A 21239-nucleotide genomic window follows, 5' to 3' on the forward strand; every position below is an offset into this window, starting at 1 on the left:
CTACTAATAAAGAGTGCATTTTATATATATATAGTGCTCAGCATAAATGAGTACACCCCTTTTGAAAAGACTTTAATCAATATCTCAGTAAACACAAGAACGATTTCCAAAATGTTGACAAAGCTGAGTTTTATAGAACATTTGTTTATCTCATTACATGAAAGTGAGGGTAATAATATAACTTAGATTACAAAATCTTCAGTTTTACTCAAATTAGTTGATGTAAAAATGAATCCACCCCAAAACAAAAACTACTAAATTTTGTATTTTGTATGACCTCCATGATTTGTAAGGACAGCATCAAGTCTTCTAAACATGGGATGAACAAGTTGGCGACATATTGCAACATCGATCTATTTCCATTCTTCAAGAATGACCTCTTTTAGAGCCTGGATGCTGGATGGAGAGTGATGCTCAACTTGTCTCTTCAGAATTCCCCGTAGGTGTTCGATTGGATTTAGATAAGGAGACAAACTTGGCCACAGAATCACTTTCACCCGGTTCTTCTTTAGAAATGTAACAGTGGCCTTACATGTGTGTTTTGGAGCATCGTCATGTTGGAAAAGTGCACGACAACCAAGCGCGAAGTGATGGTAGCAGATTCTCTTACAATATACAGCAGTACATCTGTGAATTCATGACACCATCATTGATATTCAGTTCCTCGACACCAGCAACACTCCTGCAGCCCCACAGAAGGACACTGTCACCACCATGTTTCACTGTAGGCACCATGCATTTTTCTTTGTACTCCTCACCTTTGCGACACCATACAGTTTTAAAGCCATCAGTTTCAAAAACATTTATCTTGGCCTCATCACTCAGAATGGGCCCTGGAAATTTCTAGGCGGGCTTTTTTTGTGCATGGGCTTTAGGAGAGGCTTCCTTCATGGACATCACCCATGCATGACATTCTTCTGCAGTATACACCATACTGTGTCACGGGAAACAATCACCCCAGTTTGGCTTTCTACTTTTTTAGCTAACTGCAGTGAAATTGCATGGCAAATTTCGTCAACCCTTCTCATCAGAAGAAACTCCTGTTGAGGTACTAAAATCCATGGAAGGCCTGGACATCTCTGTGAGATGGTTGCAGTTTCACTTTTGTTAAATTTTTGCATCACTTTTGCTACATACTCTGTCTGATAAGTAAAGCTTTGCTGATCTTCTTGTAGCCTTCACCTTTCTTGTGTAAAGAAATTTTTTTTTTCTCAGGCCTTGTGACATTTCTCTTCCATGTGGTGCCATTGCTGACAGCATGAAATGGGAGGGTTTTTCTTTTTTAAGTAATAACCTTTTATAATCAAAAACGTGTAAATAAGTGAGCGCCTTCCAAGTAGCAGCAGCTGTACACCAAAGGCACCATATAAAACCTTCCAATACACAATAATATACAAAAAAGGTGCAGCGCTAAAGCACAAATAAATGAACGTATATACACATGCAGAAAAACATGCAACAAATGTAAAGTGATACTGTGCACTCATATATATGCCACTATGTGGTGGCTAATGTAACGTGAGGAAAAATTGCTGTGTCCACAGATAAGTCCAACGTGAAGATGTGAGCAAGATCTCAACCGATCTATAGATTTCCAAACGACACAGACTGTGCACACGGTGAAACAGTGAGGATACAGATTACGCACTCACCAGATGCGCAACCTTTATGCGCTTTTATATAATATAAAGACTTCCAATATGTCATCAGAGGTCTTGTCAGATCTGGTCAGGTCCCCTTCGTTATCCCATACTTTGCACTCAGCCTTCTCATTAGGTGATGACCACTTTATGGATGTACCTGGCTCCCACAGGAGCTCAGAAAAAACAGAGGAGGCCAGTAGTGCAATATGTCTTAGGATACTTTATTCCCACACACAAACAGATGCTAGTCAGGTACAATGCAAGGAATAAAATTAAAATGAAGTACTGACCCAGTATAAAGTTGCCGCCGGGACCCCTCGTGGTGCCGGCGGTATTAGCGTCAAACAGCTGCAGCCCGACCCTGACGCGTTTCGAGCGAAAAGCTCTTAGTCATAGGGTTTTTGGCTATGATAAACCCTATGACTAAGAGCTTTTCGCTCTGTCATCACCTAATGAGAAGGCTGAGTGCAAAGTATGGGATAACGAAGGGGACCTGACCAGATCTGACCAGACCTCTGATGACATATTGGAAGTCTTTATATTATATAAAAGCGCATAAAGGTTGCGCATCTGGTGAGTGCGTAATCTGTATCCTCACTGTTTCACCGTGTGCACAGTCTGTGTCGTTTGGAAATCTATAGATCGGTTGAGATCTTGCTCACATCTTCACGTTGGACTTATCTGTGGACACAGCAATTTTTCCTCACATTACATTAGCCACCACATAGTGGCATATATATGAGTGCACAGTATCACTTTACATTTTTTGCATGTTTTTGTGCATGTGTATATACGTTCATTTATTTGTGCTTTAGTGCTGCACCTTTTTTGTATATTAACCTTTTATAATCAACTGTCTGCTGGACACCTGTTTAGTGAATAATTAGACTCACCTGTAATTGAGTTCTTGTTAATTAGGATTTTGTTGTACTAAATTTATCTTTGCTCCTAAGACTTTCATTGGGGTGTATTCATTTTTGCAACATGTTCTTGAATGAATTTGTTCGGAAAAATACTTTTTTATGTGTGCAAATGAACAAATCTTGTTTGCAATCAATGGTCCGCATTTGTGGGAGTATTTTGTAGTATAGTGTCCCATACAAATGTTAATTCTGAAAGGAAAGTAAAGGTTTTCTGACAAATCTATTGGGGTGTACTTATTTATGCTGAGCACTATATATATATATATATATATATATATATTTATACACACACACAGTATATACTATATAGTATTTTACACCTATAAGCAATAGTTTCAGACAAACAGGATGGATAGATAGATAGATAGATAGATAGATAGATAGATAGATAGATAGATAGATAGATAGATAGATAGATAGATAATAGACAGATGATAGATAGATAATAGATAGATAGATAGATAGATAGATAGATAGATAGATAGATAGATAGATAGATAGATAGAATGGCTATGAGTAGGAGGAATATGAGTCACCTTCAGGTTTGGTGTGAGCTGGACGTCTAGGAGGAACCGGCTTGGGGTTGCATGCATCTGGGACAGACCCATTACAGTCAGAGGAGTTTCCAGGATCAGATCGGAGCCTCTGGGGTTTCTCTGGGTGTATTGGGATATGAGCTGGCTCCAAGGAGAGGCTTTTAACAAGCACTTGAGGCTTGGGCTGGGGCCCTGGAAAGAAAAGGATGTGGTAAGCAACCAAAGTCTTGACAAGGAGGAGTGATTCAGAGGAGAAAAGACTCTGACACATATGGAATGATTTAATAAAACAGTGCAAAGAACAGTGACAACCGACGGTAGCCAATCAAACATCAGGTTATTGAACTCTGTAAACAACAGTCTTTTTTTCAACAGAGCAAAAAAGAAGACAGGAAAATATATAAAAATGAGCTTATATCGCCAACTGCTGGCTGGAAAACTTATTGGTCAACAATTCTTCTTTACTAATAGTTATTAACCCCTTTGCGCCGGCGCCTCCCGGCCCTTTAAAAGTTTCAGAAGCCAGGAGGCAGGCGGGGTTTTAAGGTTCTGTGACCGCCGTGATTCGCTGTCACATGATCGGAAAAGGTCCCGATCACAAGGGGAGATTGGGACCTTTCCATGAGTCACAGACATGTATTTTTTAATGGCACGCAAATATGCGGCCGCTCGACATCAAGAGGCCTCATATTTGAGTGCGCTAGGTGTCCAGGGGTTATTATTATTAATAAATATCAGTAATATTTTTTTTAATCCTTAATGGGATCTTTTTCACATGTAGGTACAAAAAAACGTATTACAATAACTATATTTCAAGTCTAATGCAGTTCTAAAAATATAATCACAGATTTCTGTAGATTCCACTACAAATCTAGCATACTTGCTTAGTAAAGTTACAAGCAACTTGTTTCACCTAGTCTTTTTATAGAGATTTGTAGCTGTAAAAATAACACATTCTTGCCCCACCCAATAAGGACAGCAGTTAAATATAGCAATATTCTTTTGTGACACTCAGCTCCCTTTTCACTGGAGATAAATCGGTGTTACATGCTTCGATCACTCTACAAAAACATATGTAACTGTTGTCTCAACATCATTAGAGACTTTGGTGCTGTGTCTAGATATTACTCATGGCATTCAGTCTAATACTAGGCACCATATCACCTGCAGGACACAGGGTCAGGTAATACGACTTCCATCTAGTAACCGCAGCCACAGGGGCGGACTGACAACTCATGGGGCCCCCGGGCAATAGGGGATCATGGGGCCCCTGTGTCCTTGCCCACACTCAAAGCACACCCAAAAAAGCCTATAAAAAGGTACCAGGGGCATTTCATGGGGCCCCCTACTGACCCCGGGCCCTCGGGCAGTGCCCGAGTGCTCGAATGGACAGTCCGCTCCTGCACCCACCTAATATTGAGTAGGTCCCACTTTTGCCACCAAAACAGCGCAGACTCGTCAAGGCATGGGCTTCACTAGACCTCTGTAGGTATACTGTGCTATCTGGCACAGTATGCTGTTTTCGGACACCTTTCTACCAGGACCAGAATTAACTTTTTCAGCAATTTGAGCTACAATAGCTTTTATATTGGATAGGACTACACAAGCCTTTGCTCCCCATATGCATCAATGAGCCTTGACTGATTGAGAAATACACTCCCATTGTGGCTGATGTTAAAGAGACTGTGTCGGGAGCGTGAGATGCAGGAATCAAGTGCAGGTGACTTCCATCTAGTAACCGCAGGAACAGGGGCGGACTGAGAACTCATGGGGCCCCCGGGCAATAGGGGATCATGGGGCCCCTGTGTCCTCGCCAACACCCAAAAAAGCCTATGAAAAAGCCAATGAAAGGTACCAGGGGCATCTCATGGGGCCCCCTACTGACCCCGGGCCCTCGGGCGGTGCCCAAGTGCTCGAATGGTCAGTCCACCCCTGCGCAGCCATATTTACTAAATATAATAGACCTCAAAGCATCATGCGGGTTATAAGGAGGGAAAACAATTTAAAAAATTGTGTTCATTGGCCTGGGAGCTCATACTTGGCAAAAAAAAAAAAAGATTAATAAAAACACTTATTCTCATCAGCCAATGAAATGTCAGCTTTTTATCATTTATCATATTAGGGAAGTCAGAATAAAAACATTCTGATTAGTTGTTTAGGGGAAATGCTCAAAGACCGTAAACAAAACCACGCGACGCTGGCTAAATAATAACCCCTTGATGACGAGGCTACGCACATATTCAAGTTGGTCTTCTTCCGTGGGGAAGCATATGTGCATACTAGTGTTTGTGCTGATAGAGAGCTGCACAGAGACTGCCGGGTCTTGTACTAACGAATGAGTGTCGGAAGGACTGCCTCTCGATGACATGAACACTGTGGTTGGCTAAAACAGTGATCAGTAACTATACAACATGTCCCTGTGTTCTTTTTAGTGGTGCACCGAAATGAAAATTCTGGGGCCGAAACCGAAAATTCAAAATGAACTTGGCCAAAAACCGAAACCGAAACGCGCAGTTTTTAAAAATGAATATATATTTTTTGGAAAAAAATACACTTTGATTAAAAAAAACAATACATACCCCAATTTCTTTGTACAATATGAAAGAGGATGTTACGGCGAGTAAATAGATACCTAACATGTCACGCTTTAAAATTGTGCACGCTCGTGGAATGGCGTGAAACTGCGGTACTTAAAAATCTCCATGGGTGATGATTTAAAAATTTCTACAGGTTAGCAGTGTAAGGTTACAGAGGAGGTCTAGTGTGAAAATTTTTGCTCTCGCTCTGATGTTCATGGCGATACCTCACCTGTGTGGTTTGAACACCATTTACATATGTGGGCGTGGCCTACGTATGCGTTCACCACTACGTCCTCCCACTCTAACCGCGCATGAGTGGCTCCCGGAGCGCGCAGTGCGGTGATCGACGGTGCACGTTGTTTCTCGGACAGTGGGTCACCGATCCACAGAAAGAGCCGAAGATGTCGGCTCAGTCATGTGATCAGCTGTGTCCAATCACAGCTCATCACATGTAAACAGGGAAATGCCGGTTATCGGTATTTCTCTCCTCCCAAGCTGTCACGTTGACAGAGGAGAGGAGAGCCGGTAATCGACATTCCTCGGAGGGGACATGTACACAGATCATCAGAGCACTGATGATCAGTGTGCCCTGATGATCTGTGTAGCCTCTGCAGCAGTGCCAGCTCTCAGTGCTCATCCATGCCACCTGCCAGTGCCACATCAATGCCACATATCAGTGCCCATCTGAGCTGCCTTTCTGTGTCACCCATCAGTGCCAGTCAGTGCCACCTATCAGTGCTGCCAATCAGTGCCAGTCAGTGCCGCCTATCAGTGTGCATCAGTGCCGCCTATCAGTGCCCGTCAGTACTGCCTATCAGTGCCACCTAACAGTGCCAGTCAGTGCCACCTAACAGTGGCAGTCAGTGCCGCCTATCAGTGCCAGCCAGTGCCACCTATCAGTGCCGCCTATCAGTGCCATATATGAGTGCTGCCTTTCAGTGCCGATCAGTGATGCCTGTCAATGCCCATCAGTGCCACCTACCAGTGCCTCCTCATCAGTGCCCATCAGTGCCACCTATCAGTATCCATCACTGCAGCCTCATTAGCGCACATCAGTGAAGGAGAAAAATCATTTATTTACAAAATTTTATAACAAAAACTAAGAAAAAACTTTTTTTTTTTTCAAAATTTTCAGTGGTTTTTGGTTTGTTTAAGAAAGAATAAAAAACCCCGAGGTGATTAAATACCACCAAAATAAAGATCTATCACAAAAAAATTATAAAAATGTAATATGGGTACAGTGTTGCATGACCGCGCAATTGTCATTCAAAGTGCAACAGCGCTGAAAGCTGTAAATTGGCCTGGGCAGGAAGGGGGTATAAGTGCCCGGTAGGCAAGTGGTTAAATAAATTAATATAGATAAATAAGATAAATCAGGGTTTGATCTAGGTCACGCTCAGGGTTAGGGTCAAAGGTCACGGTCAGTATGTTTTAGGCAAGATTAAAAAAAAAAAAGCTTTTTTGTTATTTAGTGCCAGTGTGTTATAGATCGAATAGAAACCAGGAAAATAAGCATTTCTGGGCCTTACTACAGGTACAAACAACATACACATAGACTGTATGATATCTCTGCAATAGTCAGGAGCAGGAGAATTTATTTCGGGTTGTTCTTTCTGTATGGGTTATGCTAATAGCAGGAAATATACAGATAATTTTTTTTTTAACTATTTGAGCCAGTTTTCCTTTGATAATAATAAAAAAAAAATCAAAAGATGTCCAATAACTTTTACCACCAAAAATACAAGGTATAATCCACCTGGATACACTAAGTAATTGGAAAGATGTGTACAGTTTTACTAACTCATACCCAAGTTGCAAAACAGGTTTCAGGTATTAATATTTGCTTTACCTTTGTCCTTAAAGCGAAACTTCACTCAAAAAGGGAAATCCCGCTGGTTCACTCCCATCCCCCAGCCTGTAACTTAGTTACAGGTGTTTGGGGGGGATCTGCACCGAGCTTTACCCTGCTTCCTCCCCTCCAGCAGCTTCCTGGGACACATCACATGGTCCAGGAGGCTGCAGGACCATTCACAAAGCACTGCATGAGCTCGCTGTGGTTGCTCAGGAAGCCATGGCGGGCTCCATTATCTGGCGGTGCCAGGGACCCACAGAAGTAAGAAGAATTGGCTGTGGGAAGACAACGCTGGACAGGTAAGTACCTGTGTTTTAAAAGTCATCAGCTGCAATGTTTGTAGCTGCTGACCGTAAAGAAACAAACAAATTGAAGTTCCTATTTAAAATGGAACTTTACCCATAACAGTCTGATAACAATTAATATTCTCAAGTGTGTGCTATACATTGCCTCCAGCAATGCTCCTGTTTTGTATTGCTGGAGGCCGCCATTTTGCTGAAGCCCACAGCAGTCACTTCCTTATTGGAAGCAGGGGCGGACTGACAACTCATGGGGCCCCCGGGCAATAGGGGATCATGGGGCCCCTGTGTCTTTGCCCAAACTCAAAAAAGCCTATGAAAAAGGTACCAGGGGCATCTCATGGGGTCCCCTACTGACCCCGGGCCCTCGGGCAGTGTCCGAGTTTCCAAATGGTCAGTCCACCCCTGATTGGGAGTTATGTTAAGCACCCTGCTTGCCCCACCCATCAGCCATGATCTGCCTTCAAGGAGCAGAGAAGCACAGGGACCCAGTGATGACATTGCTGGGTATAAAATAAGGAATGTAATGAGAACAGAAAAGTCGGCATTGAAAATGTCATTAGCATGTTGAGGGAAGAGGGCAAAGGTGGTACTAGGGAAGGCAAAATAAAAGCAGATTAAATAGAGCTTTAAGCTTCACCCAATCTGGCACATATTGATGGTACACTCAGACAACACCAGACGACTGTCTTGTGGAAGATATAGTCAATTGGACAAGTTACTATTACCTGTGGGGGAGGGGGAGGAATAGTGCCCCATCATTGGTGTCAGTGGGGGGGAGGAATAGTGCCCCATCGTTGGTGTCAGTGGGAGGAATAGTGCTCCATCATTCATACATACACATACTAGGGCCAATTTAGACAGGATCCAATTAACCTACCAGCATGTCTTTGGAGTGTGGGAGGAAACCGGAGCACCCAGAGGAAACCCACATAAGCACAGGGAGAATATGCAAACTCCATGCAGGAGGTGCCATGTTCAGGAATTGAACCCATGACCCATCTACTGCAAGGCAGACGTGCTAACCACTAAGCCACTGTGCCGCCCATTTGTCTCCCTACTGACTTCCTTCAGAGTGTATATAAACTCTTACAATAAATGTCTCTTCTTTGCTCCCTTCTGGTCCATTAAATATAACATTGAGGCCTTGCACACTGGGCTTTTAACTTTGGTACATGAATTCCTAGCGTTTTGGTGGAGGAAGGCACATGCGCTTTGACCAGCCCCGCTGCCTGCAACCTGTAAAACTCTATGACAGGCTGAAAGTTGCTGCTGCAGCATTTTTTTTAATCATATACCTTTTTATTGTGTTTTTCAACTTTCAGCACACAAAAATAAAACACAATAAAAACCGACCATCCTACCTCACACAAGTCCAAGTGTAGACTGCACAGTCCATGACGTCAGTAAAAGATACAGAATACACCTGAAACAGTAAAGGCTTATTCACACCAGTAGGTACATGATACTGTGGCCAGTGGAGTGCACCATGAAGGGAGCGGTGCCAATGTTTCAATAAATGGTGTGAACAGAAACAATAGCACATTAAGCTGGCCATACATTCTCTTTTCTAGAATATTCGTCTGATTTTCTAATCGTTAGTGGGGTCAAATCGACAGCAGTGATGGGAAAATTTGAAGGGAAAGGAAGGAAAGCTTTCCTTGATCAATGAATTTTCGGCTGGTTTATGTGGGGATCGTTCAGAAATTACATTCATTTTAAAGTCGAATGTTAAAAGCAAAAGACAATTTTCGGACGACATGTTCTAAGAATTTCCGTACGACTTTTCGTACGAATATTCTCGTCCGAAAATCTACACGTGTATGGCCAGCTTAAGTTACCTTCTACCTTGGGACGTTGAGTGTTGGGTAAGGCAGTCCAATGCATATGGTATGAATAGGCCGTTATAAACTGATGTAAAAGGAGAGAGAGGGGCGCCAGACTAAGTGCAGTATTTGACAATCATTTTTTGCACACAATGGTATGTAACTCACAAGAGGTAAGTAGTTAGCAGGCATTAACTACTTACCTCTTGTGAGTTACATACCATTGTGTGCAATAAATGATTGTCAAATACTGCACTTAGTCTGGCGCCCCTCTCTCTCCTTTTATCTTCCACTACAGAGTCCAGCCTAACTCTATAAGGTGTTGCCTCATGACTGTCCTATCCAAATTGCTGAATACCTCCCTACTACCTATAGGACCAGGGGCGGACTGACCATTTGGAAACTCGGGCACTGCCCAAGGGCCCAGGGTAAGTAGGGGGCCCCATGAGATGCCCCTGGTACCTTTTTCATAGGCTTTTTTGAGTTTGGGCAAGGACACAGGAGCCCCATGATCTCCTATTGCCCGGGGACCCAATGAGTTGTCAGTCCGCCCCTGTATGGGACTGTAATATTTAACCCCATCTCTCCAGCGCCAATATATTACCTATTATAAAAACTGATGTCACATACAGTACATTGTCTACGGTCATTACAGGTGTACAATTAGCCAAGACATTACAGGTTTAGGGTGAGCCATTTATATTCCTGCAGGTATATTAGTCACTCTATAGTATTTAAGTAGATATTTCTTGGCATCAATGTAGTGGATCCAAGTGTTTCTATTACTTCAAATGTACCTGTACAGTTGCAAGAAAAAGTATGTGAACCCCTTGGGATTACGAGGAATTTTGCATGAATTGGGCATAAAATGTGCTCTGAACGTCATTTAAGTCACAATAGAAAAACACAGTCTGCTGAACATAATACTACACAAACATTAGATGTTGCCATGGTTTAATTGCACATAACAAGTAAACATTCACAGTGCAGGGAGGAAAAAGTATGTGAACCTTTGGACTTAATAACTGGTTGACCCTCCTTTGGCAGCAATAACCTCAACCAAACATTTCCTGTAGCTGCAGATCAGACCTGCACAACGATCTGGAGCAACAGTGCTAAACTTTCTCCATTTGTAGACAGTCTGTCTTACCGTGGACACATGAACATCAAGGCTTTTGGAGATACTTTTGTAACCCTTTCCAGCTTCATGCAAGTCAACAATTCTTGATCGTAGGTCTTCTGAGAGCTCTTTTCTGCGAGGCATGGTTCACATCAGACAGTGCTTCTTGAAACCAGTAAACCCAAAACAGGTGTGTGTTTTTTAAGGGCAGGACAGCTGTCAGCAGCACATCCAATATCATCACACTGATTAGAGTCAAGGTTGGCTCACTCCTGGCTCCAATTAGCTCTGGGAGAAGTCATTAAGCTAGGGCTTCACATACTTTTTCCTCCCTGCACTGTGAATGTTTACATGTTATGTGCAATTAAACCATGGCAACATCTAATGTTTGTGTAGTATTATGTTCAGCAGACTGTGTTCTTCTATTGTTGTAACTTAGATGTCGTTCAGAGCACATTTTATGCCCAATTCATGCAAAGCTCCACGTAATCCCAAGGGGTTCACATACTTTTTCTTGCAACTGTACATAATCAATTTAGGTGTGCATATTTACCTACACTCTTATAAAACTTTTATTCGTTTTTACAACAGTTTCAAGGGTCATCTAGCTCCTACTCTAAAGCCAACATGGCTCCAGCCAATTCAGCCGTTTATTGAATATACAAATACAATTTTGTTGCCAACCTATTGATATTTTCAGATTTTTTTTCCAGGTATCTTTGGTATGTGTGCTTCTACCCCTTCCTTTCTTTGTGTGCCTGTATCTCCTCCCAAAACATGTACCTGCAGGACATTCAGGATGCAGGTTAACTCCTGGGTGACTAGTTAATACACATTCTCAGTGAACCATAAAGGAAGCAGCAGCTGCTCAACAGACAATTGAGATCCACAGTTGAGCCACATCAGGCAGGCACTGAAAGTGTTAACAACTGAACAGAATGTGTGGAACATGTCAGTAAACTGTCATTTCATGTTTTGTAGACTGGCAAAGAGCCGTGATCTTCAGACACCAAGACTAAATTACATGTTCAAGGACTGCCACTGTGCTCTACTGAGTGAAACACGTAGAAAGCATCTGCAGAGCTGTGAAAAAAAAATTAGTTGCCTGTTTGCTCATGGCTTCAATATTTTCTGAGTCTATGACCAGGGACAAGCATGCTGCAAGTTCCAGGTCAGTAATTCAGGAACTTCTGAAGCCACTGGATCAGCATGACAGCCAAGCAACTAGTATTTCCAAAAGCAGAGGCCTGCAATAGCACCCTACTTTTTTCTTTCGGGACAGGTTTCCTTTGAATGTAAATAAAATTGATTTCATTTTGAAAGTACTGATTAAAGCCTCATTCACATGGGCACACCCAGGGGCGGACTGACCATTTGGAAACTCGGGCACTGCCCGAGGGCCCGGGGTCAGTAGGGGGCCCCATGAGATGCCCCTGGTACCTTTTTCATAGGCTTTTTTGAGTTTGGGCAAGGACACAGGGGCCTCATGATCCCCTATTGCCCGGGGGCCCCATGAGTTGTCAGTCCGCCCCTGGGCACACATGCCCTTCCTTGGTTGTCTTCTGCCACCTGCGATGCACAGGTGTTCTGCAGGCAGCCCGTTGATGTCAACGACAGGCAGCCCATAGACCTCTATGTGCATTCCGGGGTGCACACCAATGTGGGTCCAATGCACAGGTCAGGGCACAGATCAACTGCTTTCTGATCCGTGCTAGAGGTGCATAGATTTCCACTCTGGGATGCGTGTGGAGGTCCGTACAAGTCCATGAAACCCACTGCATGTCATTGATTTCAACAGGTTGCCTGTACTCCTCTACACAGAATACCTGTGCATCCCAGGTGGCAGAAGACAGCCCTTTGCACCGGTGTAAGGACTGGTACGCCTGCGTGGTTGAGCACAGACTTTGCGTCTTTTTCCGAGCACATTACTGCAATATATGTTAAGGCATAAATCCTGGTGTGCTGCCATTCATTTTGAATGGCACCCCAAGGCACTGATGCAGTAGAGGGCAACACATCCACCTGAAGTTTTGTAACTTGTCCTGGAGTATAGTACAAATAAAAAATAGTAAGAAAGTGCGATGTTCCAAATGTCAATTGCTCCAAGCTTGACAGCTGAACATGTAGGCAAAATCTATAATATTCAAAAAGAGATAACCCAGTATATTTAAATAAATGTTTAATTGAGAGAAAGAAGCCATTGTTGCCATTGTCTTCTGTTAATGCTAGTTATCTGGCTGACAGGCTAATACACTAACTCAATATTTTCTGGATAACTGACATGGAAGTATGCCAATTAGGTGTTCTGGCTTCAGGACCCATTTAAACATATGCTTTGCAGTACCACGTTTTAATGAGTGTCAGCATAAGGCACTGCAGTGCATGAAGTGCGATGCAGCAATGTTCATTTTGAACGGCACGCCAATGCACAGAACCAACACACTTGTATTGCAGCTCACCGCAATGCACCATGTGCTGCGGTGAAAAAAAATAGTGTAGGTCCTAATTCAGGGTCCATTGTGGTGTGTTGGCAGCTCATTCAACATGAATGCACTGATGCGCTGCATCGGACTGAGTCACTTGTTCCAAATGATAGTGACAATACAAATAAAGAGAGTGCAAGATATAATTAACTGAAACGTGTGCATTCTATTGGATCAGCCTTTCCCAACTAGGGTTCTGCAGAACCCTATGGTTCCTCCAGAGGCTGCTAGGGCTTCCTGAGCAAGGAGCAATGTTTGCCTCTCAGATAAGTAACCACTCATTTTCAGTAAGCTGACTGCTAAAATAAGGAGAATTCTTTCCACTGACTACCAATGTAAGGGGCATTCTTCCCACTGACTACCAATGTAAGGAGTGTTCTTCCCACTGACCACCAATGTAAGGAGCGTTCTTCCCACTGACCACCAACATAAGGGGCATTCTTCCCACTGATCACCAATGTAAAGTGCATTCTTCCCACTGACCACCAATGTAAGGAGCGTTCTTCCCACTGACCACCAATGTAAAGTGCATTCTTCCCACTGACTACCAATGTAAGGGGCATTCTTCCCACTGACCACCAATGTAAGGAGCGTTCTTCCCACTGACCACCAATGTAAGGTGCATTCTTCCCACTGATCACCAACGTAAGGGGCATTCTTCCCACTGATCACCAATGTAAGGGACATTCTTCCCACTGATCACCAATGTAAGGTGCATTCTTCCCACTGACCACCAATGTAAGGGACATTCTTCCCACTGATCACCAATGTAAGGTGCATTCTTCCCACTGATCACCAACGTAAGGGGCATTCTTCCCACTGATCACCAATGTAAGGAGCATTCTTCCCACTGACCATCAACGTAAGGGGCATTCTTCCCACTGATCACCAATGTGAGGAGCATTTTTCCCACTGACCACCAACGTAAGGAGCATTCTTCCCACTGACCATCAACGCAAGGAGCATTCTTCCCACTGACCATCAACGCAAGGGGCATTCTTCCCACTGATCACCAATGTGAGGAGCATTTTTCCCACTGACCACCAACGTAAGGAGCATTCTTCCCACTGATCACCAATGTAAGGAGCATTCTTTCCACTGACCACCAAGGTAAGGAGCATTCTTCCCACTGACCACCAACGAAAGGAGCATTCTTCCCACTGACGATCAACGCAAGGGGCATTCTTCCCACTGATCACCAATGTGAGGAGCATTTTTCCCACTGACCACCAATGTAAGGAGCATTCTTCCCACTGATCACCAACGTAAGGAGCATTCTTCCCACTGACCACCAATGTAAGGTGCATTCTTCCCACTGACCACCAACGTAAGGAGCATTCTTTCCACTGACCACCAAGGTAAGGAGCAATCTTTCCACTGACCACCAACGAAAGGAGCATTCTTCCCACTGACCACCAACGTAAGGAGCATTCTTCCCACTGATCACCAATGTAAGGAGCATTCTTCCCACTGACCACCAACGTTAGGAGCATTCTTTCCACTGACCACCAAGGTAAGGAGCATTCTTCCCACTGACCACCAACGAAAGGAGCATTCTTCCCACTGACCACCAACGTAAGGAGCATTCTTCCCACTGATCACCAATGTAAGGAGCATTCTTCCCACTGATCACCAATGTTAGGAACATTTCCCGCTGACCATCCAACTAATGCATAGTGAGCTGTAGATACAGCAATTATTAGCAGGGTTCCCTGGGACTCAAAAGTTACTCAAGGGCTCTTCCATGTTAAAAAGGTTGATAAACACTGTATTAGAGCAATCTGCCCCAACTCCTGAAACGCAAACGAAAACAAGTACAACGGACACAAAATTTCCATAATCTTTTACCTACGTGACCACCTTCCAACAACCCACAAAATTGCAAATTTTCTGGGTACATAACCAGCATCTATGCTGTTCTGCTTCTCCCTATTTTTTGTAATATTCTGTAACAAAATGTGCTTTACAGACTGTGTATGACAGCCTATGTTCTACGAGAATGGAGAATTTTCAACAACTTTACTGAAGTCAATTGCCACTAATAAGGTGGCATTGCAAAGCCTCAAAGACCATGAAGGTAATTAATTATCATACCAATGAAGGTTGTCTGTAAAGGTTCTCACTTATCCAGGTCATGGTATATCTAGTAATGGTTAGTTGCATTCGACTGGAATGTTGAAGACGTTCCAAAGCTTATCCAAGCCATTTTTTGTTGGCTTGAACAAGCTACAAAATGTCTTCAACCTTGTAGAACAAGTCCAGTCGAATGCAACTGACTACTACGAGATACACCGATGGAAGTTGTTTGCTTCCAAAGTTCAAATCGCCCAATGTATTTTCACATATCTCAAATGATGTAACACCAACGTAAAACAGAAACAAACAAGGATACAAGCACACATCTAAAAAATCCCTAGAAAAACTGTGAACAATGCCGACTCACAGCACTGGCAATGTAGAAGAAATTCGATAAGACCATCCAGACAAAGACAACACTTGTACCTGCTTGCTTGCTACACACCTGGCGTCTCCAACAGCCTGTTGTCTCGGCAGATGTTTTCTGGCGAGAGGTGAAGGAGGGAGTGGTGGAAGGGCAGGAGTTGCTCATACACATGTTTGAAAAGTTCAGAGTGACAGAGCGGGATAGAATAGAGACGATGATGTGTACATTGGAGTATAAACACACACAGCTGTCCTGCTGAGCCTTGTCTGTGCACCCATATGCTGCCAGCTGCATACAGGCTTCACTCAAGCAGGACAGGTGTGGGAGAGCGGTCCTGGTACTCTAGACATACTGGCACAGATATCTGGCATGTGCTGTTCCAGGAAAACCACAATGTGTCCAGTACTTACAGTCAGTTATTAAAAGTAGTGGAAGGAAGAATGATCTGAGTGAGGCTACAGTAGATGTAGGCCTCATCACTAAAATGCCATCAGGATAATTCATTAATGGGCAGCACAGTGGCTAAATGGTTAGCACTTCCACCTGGCAGCACTAGGGTTCTTGGTTTGAATCCCAACCACGGCACCACCTGCCTGAAGTTTGCATGTTCTCCCTGTGCCTGCGTGGGTTTTCTCCTACACTCCAAAGACATGCTGGCTCATGTCTAAATTGGCCCTAGTATATGAATGTAAGTTAGGGACCTTAGATCATAAGCTCCTGGAGGGTTAGGGACTGATGTAAATGTACAATATATATGTAAAGCGCAGTACCTGAAATAAATACATAAATAAATTAAAGCACTACTGACAGTTTTTTTTTTGGTGCTATGGCCCTTTAAAATGGCCTGTGCTAGATTCAAAAATCCCTACCACCCATTTCAGTAACATTACCGACACATATGGCAGACTCTGGTAGTTCCTAATAGTGCCAATTTTACAAACTGGAGCTTTTATTGCACCAAATTCAAAAATAATTGCCTCCAGTTTGTAGATGTAGACTAGGTAGTTAAGACCTATTCTAACCTGGCACACAGAGACAGGCAGAGTGCCTGTTACTGTACACAGAGCAGCATAAACAGGCAGAGTGCCTGTCCCTGTACACAGAGCAGCATAGACAGGCAGAGTGCCTGTCACAGCAGCATATCTGGCACTGCTACCCTCTCTCTTTCACTGGTTGTTAAGGATGCTATCGGCTTCACAGCACACAGTGATGCTGCACTGGGCAGAGCCTGATGGGAAAGCTGAGACACTAGTTCCCCCTTTAGATCCACTCTCGCCTTGTAATTGACAGTAGTCAGTGGACAGATTCTATAGTCAATAGTAGGCTATCTATTGGCTAAGGCTCTGCCCAGTGCATGCTGTCAATCACAAGGGGAGTGAACCCGATGGGAGTATTAGTTCCTGTGAAACCACATCAGGTTCCACCCCAAAGGTAGAAAGCGCCACATTGCTGCACTGTCTGACAGGTGTAGTGGCAGAGAGGAAGCACAGTTGCTCTGAGAGCAGAGGGTCTGCATGGACATGCTGGCCTCAGTGCGCCTCCATACTTCTGTCTGCTGCCTCCTTTGTTTGTTGAGTCACTTTTGACAAATTTGCCTGATACTAAAGAGAAAAAAGGTGACAGGGGATAGAGCTCCAGAACACAACCTGTGATTGACAGCCTCAGCTTTGTTCCTGTGTGTTGTGTGAAGAGGGTGTGTCCTTTCCCTCTAATAAGCTCTCAGAGCTCTCCTCACTGAGCTCTCTGAGCCAGGGGCGGACTGACAACTCATGGGGCCCCCGGGCAATATGGGATCACGGGGCCCATGTCCTTGCCCAAATTAAAAAAAGCCTATGAAAAAGGTACCAGGGGCATCTCATGGGCCTACTGACCCTGGGCCCTCGGGCAGTGCCCAAGTTTCCAAATGGTCAGTCCGCCCCTGCTCTGAGCTCTAGAGTGTAACTTCAGCTTTCTGACAGCTCTGAAAATCTGTATACATTCTCTACTTTGATTGGATGTAGAGGAGAAAGAGTTGCAGCAAAATAGATACAACGTATGTAGGATGATTTGTTTTATCTTTGTGTATCACCTGAGACTAGACATAGAATGCATGAAGGTAAAAAACCTTGAGCTTTTACAACCACTTTAATCTATTTCATTTGCTATTTTGAAGAACAGCGGATAGGTGGTTAGCTTAATAGCACTAGGGTCGTTGGTTTAAATCCCAACCACAGCACTACCTGTCTAGAGCAGCCTTCTTCAACCAGGGTGCCCAGGCACCCCGGGGTGCCTTGAGGTTTCTTCAGGGGTGCCTTGGCAAAATGTCTAAAAATTGCCAAAATTATGTATACAAGACAGCGGGTGGAACAAACCTGCCTTTTAGTCACACAGTTGCGCCATTTACGACCTTCTAACCACTGTTGTCCTGACAACCAATGACATCATCAGTTGATAAGGAGGATGTCAGCTGCCTGCACGGCATCCTAGTTTGACCCTCCCCTGCCCCTCTCCATCAGTGCTGGGGTCACATTAGCTCAGTGATAGAGAAAAACTGAGGGAGAAGAGAAACATTGACATACTAGTCAGTACCAGTGTGCAAAAGTGTATTTGCTTTGGTAGAATAAATCACCTCTAATATTGGTTGTCCTACATGTGTGGATGTTGCTGTGTTATAAAAACTATTCAAATAGTTTTTCACGTTTTACAATGAGGTGTTCTTTTAAAATTATGGATAGTCCTGAGGCACCCTTTAAAATTATGGACATACTTCTAAAATGGGGTGTCTCACGCCTGTCCATAATTTTAAAGGGTGCCTCGGGACTGTCCATAATTTTAAAAGGTGCCTTGATTAAAAAAAGGTTGAGAAACATTGGTCTAGAGTTTGCATGTTCTCCCTGTGCCTGCGTGGGTTTCCTTTGAGTACTCCGGTTTCCTCCCACATGCCAAAGACACGCTGGTAGGTAACTGTCTAAATTGGCCCTAGTATACAGGTGAAACTCGAAAAATTAAAATATGGTGCAAAAGTTCATTTATTTCAGTAATGCAACTTAAAAGGTGAAACTAATATATGAGATAAACTCATTACATGCAAAGCAAGATAGTTCAAGCCGTGATTTGTCATCATTGTGATGATTATGGCTTACAGCTCATGAAAACCCCAAATCCACAATCTCAGAAAATGAGAATATTACATGCAATCAATAAAACAAGGATTGTACACAGAACAATATCGGACCTCTGAAAAGTATAAGCATGCATATGTACTCAGTACTTGGTTTGGGCCCCTTTTGCAGCAATTACTGCCTCAATGCGGCGTGGCATGGAAGCTATCAGCCTGTGGCACTACTGAGGTGTTATGGAAGACCAGGATGCTTCAATAGCGGCCTTCAGCTCTTCTGCATTGTTCGGTCTCATGTCTCTCCTCTTTCTCTTGGCAATGCCCCATAGATTCTCTATGGGGTTCAGGTCAGGCGAGTTTGCTGGCCAATCAAGCACAGTAATACCACGGTCATTGAACCAGGTTTTGGTGCTTTTGGCAGTGTGGGCAGGTGCCAAGTCCTGCTGGAAAATGAAGTCAGCATACCCATAAAGCTTGTCTGCGGAAGGAAGCATGAAGTGCTCCAAAATCTCCTGGTAGACGGCTGCGTTGACCCTGGACTTAATGAAGCACAGTGGACCAACACCAGCAGATGACATGGCTCCCCAAATCAACACAGACTGTGGAAACTTCACACTGGACTTCAAGCATCTTGCTGTGTGTGCCTCTCCATTCTTCCTCCATAGTCGGGGTCCTTGGTTTCCAAATGAGATGCAAAAGTTGCTCTCCTCAGAAAAGAGGACTTTGGACCACTGAGTAACAGATCAGGTCTGTTTCTTTAACCCAGGTAAGATGCTTCTGACGTTTGTTGTTCAGGAGCAGCTTGACAAGAGGAATACGACATTTGAAGCCCATGTCCAGGATCCGTCTGTGTGTGGTGGCTCTTGATGCACTGACTCCAGCCTCAGTCCACTCCTTGTGCAAGTCCCCAACACTTTTGAATGGCCTTTTCCTGACAATCCTCTCCAGGCTGCGGTCATCCCTGCTGCTTGTGCACCTTTTTCTTCCACACTTTTCCCTTCCACATAACTTTCTATTAATGTGCTTTGATACAGCACTTTGGGAACATCCAACTTCTTTTGCAATTCCCTTTTGAGGCTTTCCCTCCTTATGGAGGGTGTCAATGATGGTTTTCTGCACAACTGTCAGGTCAGCAGTCTTTCCCATGATTGTGATTCCTACTGAACCAGACTGAGAGACCATTTAAAGGCTCAGGAACCCTTTGCAGGTGTTATGGCTTAATTATCTGATTAGAGTGGGACACTTTGAGCCGAGAATATTGAACCTTTTCACAATATTCTCATTTTCTGAGATTGTGGATTTGGGGTTTCATGAGCTGTAAGCCATAATCATCACAATTATGACAAATCACGGCTTGAACTATCTTGCTTTGCATGTAATGAGTCTATCTCATATATTAGTTTCACCTTTTAAGTTGCATTACTGAAATAAATTAACTTTTGCACGATATTCTAATTTTTCGAGTTTCACCTGTATGTATGTGTGAATGTGAGTTAGGGATCTTAAATTGTAAGCTTCTTGAACGCAGGTACTGATGTGGATGTATAACATATAAGTGTAAAGCGCTGTGTAAATTGATGGCGCTATAAAAGCACCTGTATAAATAAAATAAATAAGAACCACAGTAAAAAAAAAAAAAAGGAGTAATAAAAAAATCTGGGTAAAACAATTCATTTTTGGTGCCCTAATCTTCATGGTCCTTGTTATTGGAGGTGTAGTTCTTTGCCTATATACTTTGTACTGTCATGTGTCCCTCTTTTCCATCTCACAAAGTTGGGAGGTATTCCAATACTATATTGATATCTTCTTAACTATGTCAACATTAATTGGTCAATTTGTGTGTAAATCTTTGATTCTTTAATGTACAAAGTTGCAATTACACACAGGGGACCAGCAAGAGGCTTAACTCTGTCCCTCTAACCTTCAGATCTGCGAACTGACTCTAGCTTTTATTCAGTAATAGACCTCCTGTTAGTAGTAGTGACTAGATATCGCTACCAATTAGCGGGTGCAATCTCTGTTACTGTAATGTCCCCTTGTGATGACATTATGTTAAAAAGTAACAGCCTCCGACAGTTCACTTTGACTGATGATAGCAGAGAACCACACTGAGCTGAAGAGTCTAGCAAAAGGGCACTGAGAAAATGCTAACCACTCATTCTGCTGTTATTTCACGTAGAGGCTGCTTCGAATGACACAAGCTTGCCTGACTATGGAAAAGGGCCAGCTAGGAGAGAAGAACAGCTGTGTAGTGTTGTAGCCTATTTAAACAATCCTATTTGGACTCACTTGCACCAACAGGGTTTTAAAAATGTTGGACATACACTAGTATAGGGGGTTCTTAAGGCTTGGTTCACACCTACAGGTGCGACCAAGAGGAGGTGCACTCCCATGCAATGCTACCCTACACGTGAGAAATGTGGAAAAGAAGTGTTGCG

At 43.5% G+C, this 21239-nt stretch overlaps 1 protein-coding gene across 2 annotated transcripts in view; it reads right to left on the reverse strand.

The window, feature by feature from the left end:
• The window catches only part of FGD1 (FYVE, RhoGEF and PH domain containing 1), a 275027-nt gene that overhangs the window by 64819 nt on the left and 188969 nt on the right, over nt 1-21239 (reverse strand). For both annotated transcript variants that reach the window (XM_089669145.1, XM_089669146.1), the window contains exon 2: nt 3103-3294. In XM_089669145.1, the coding sequence (XP_089525271.1) occupies nt 3103-3294 (192 nt within the window). The remainder of the gene's footprint in view (nt 1-3102; nt 3295-21239) is intronic.

The sequence above is a fragment of the Staurois parvus genome, unplaced genomic scaffold (assembly GCF_062004578.1).
Source record: "Staurois parvus isolate SC_StPar_1 unplaced genomic scaffold, SC_StPar_1.0 ptg000068l, whole genome shotgun sequence".
NCBI lineage: Eukaryota > Metazoa > Chordata > Amphibia > Anura > Ranidae > Staurois > Staurois parvus.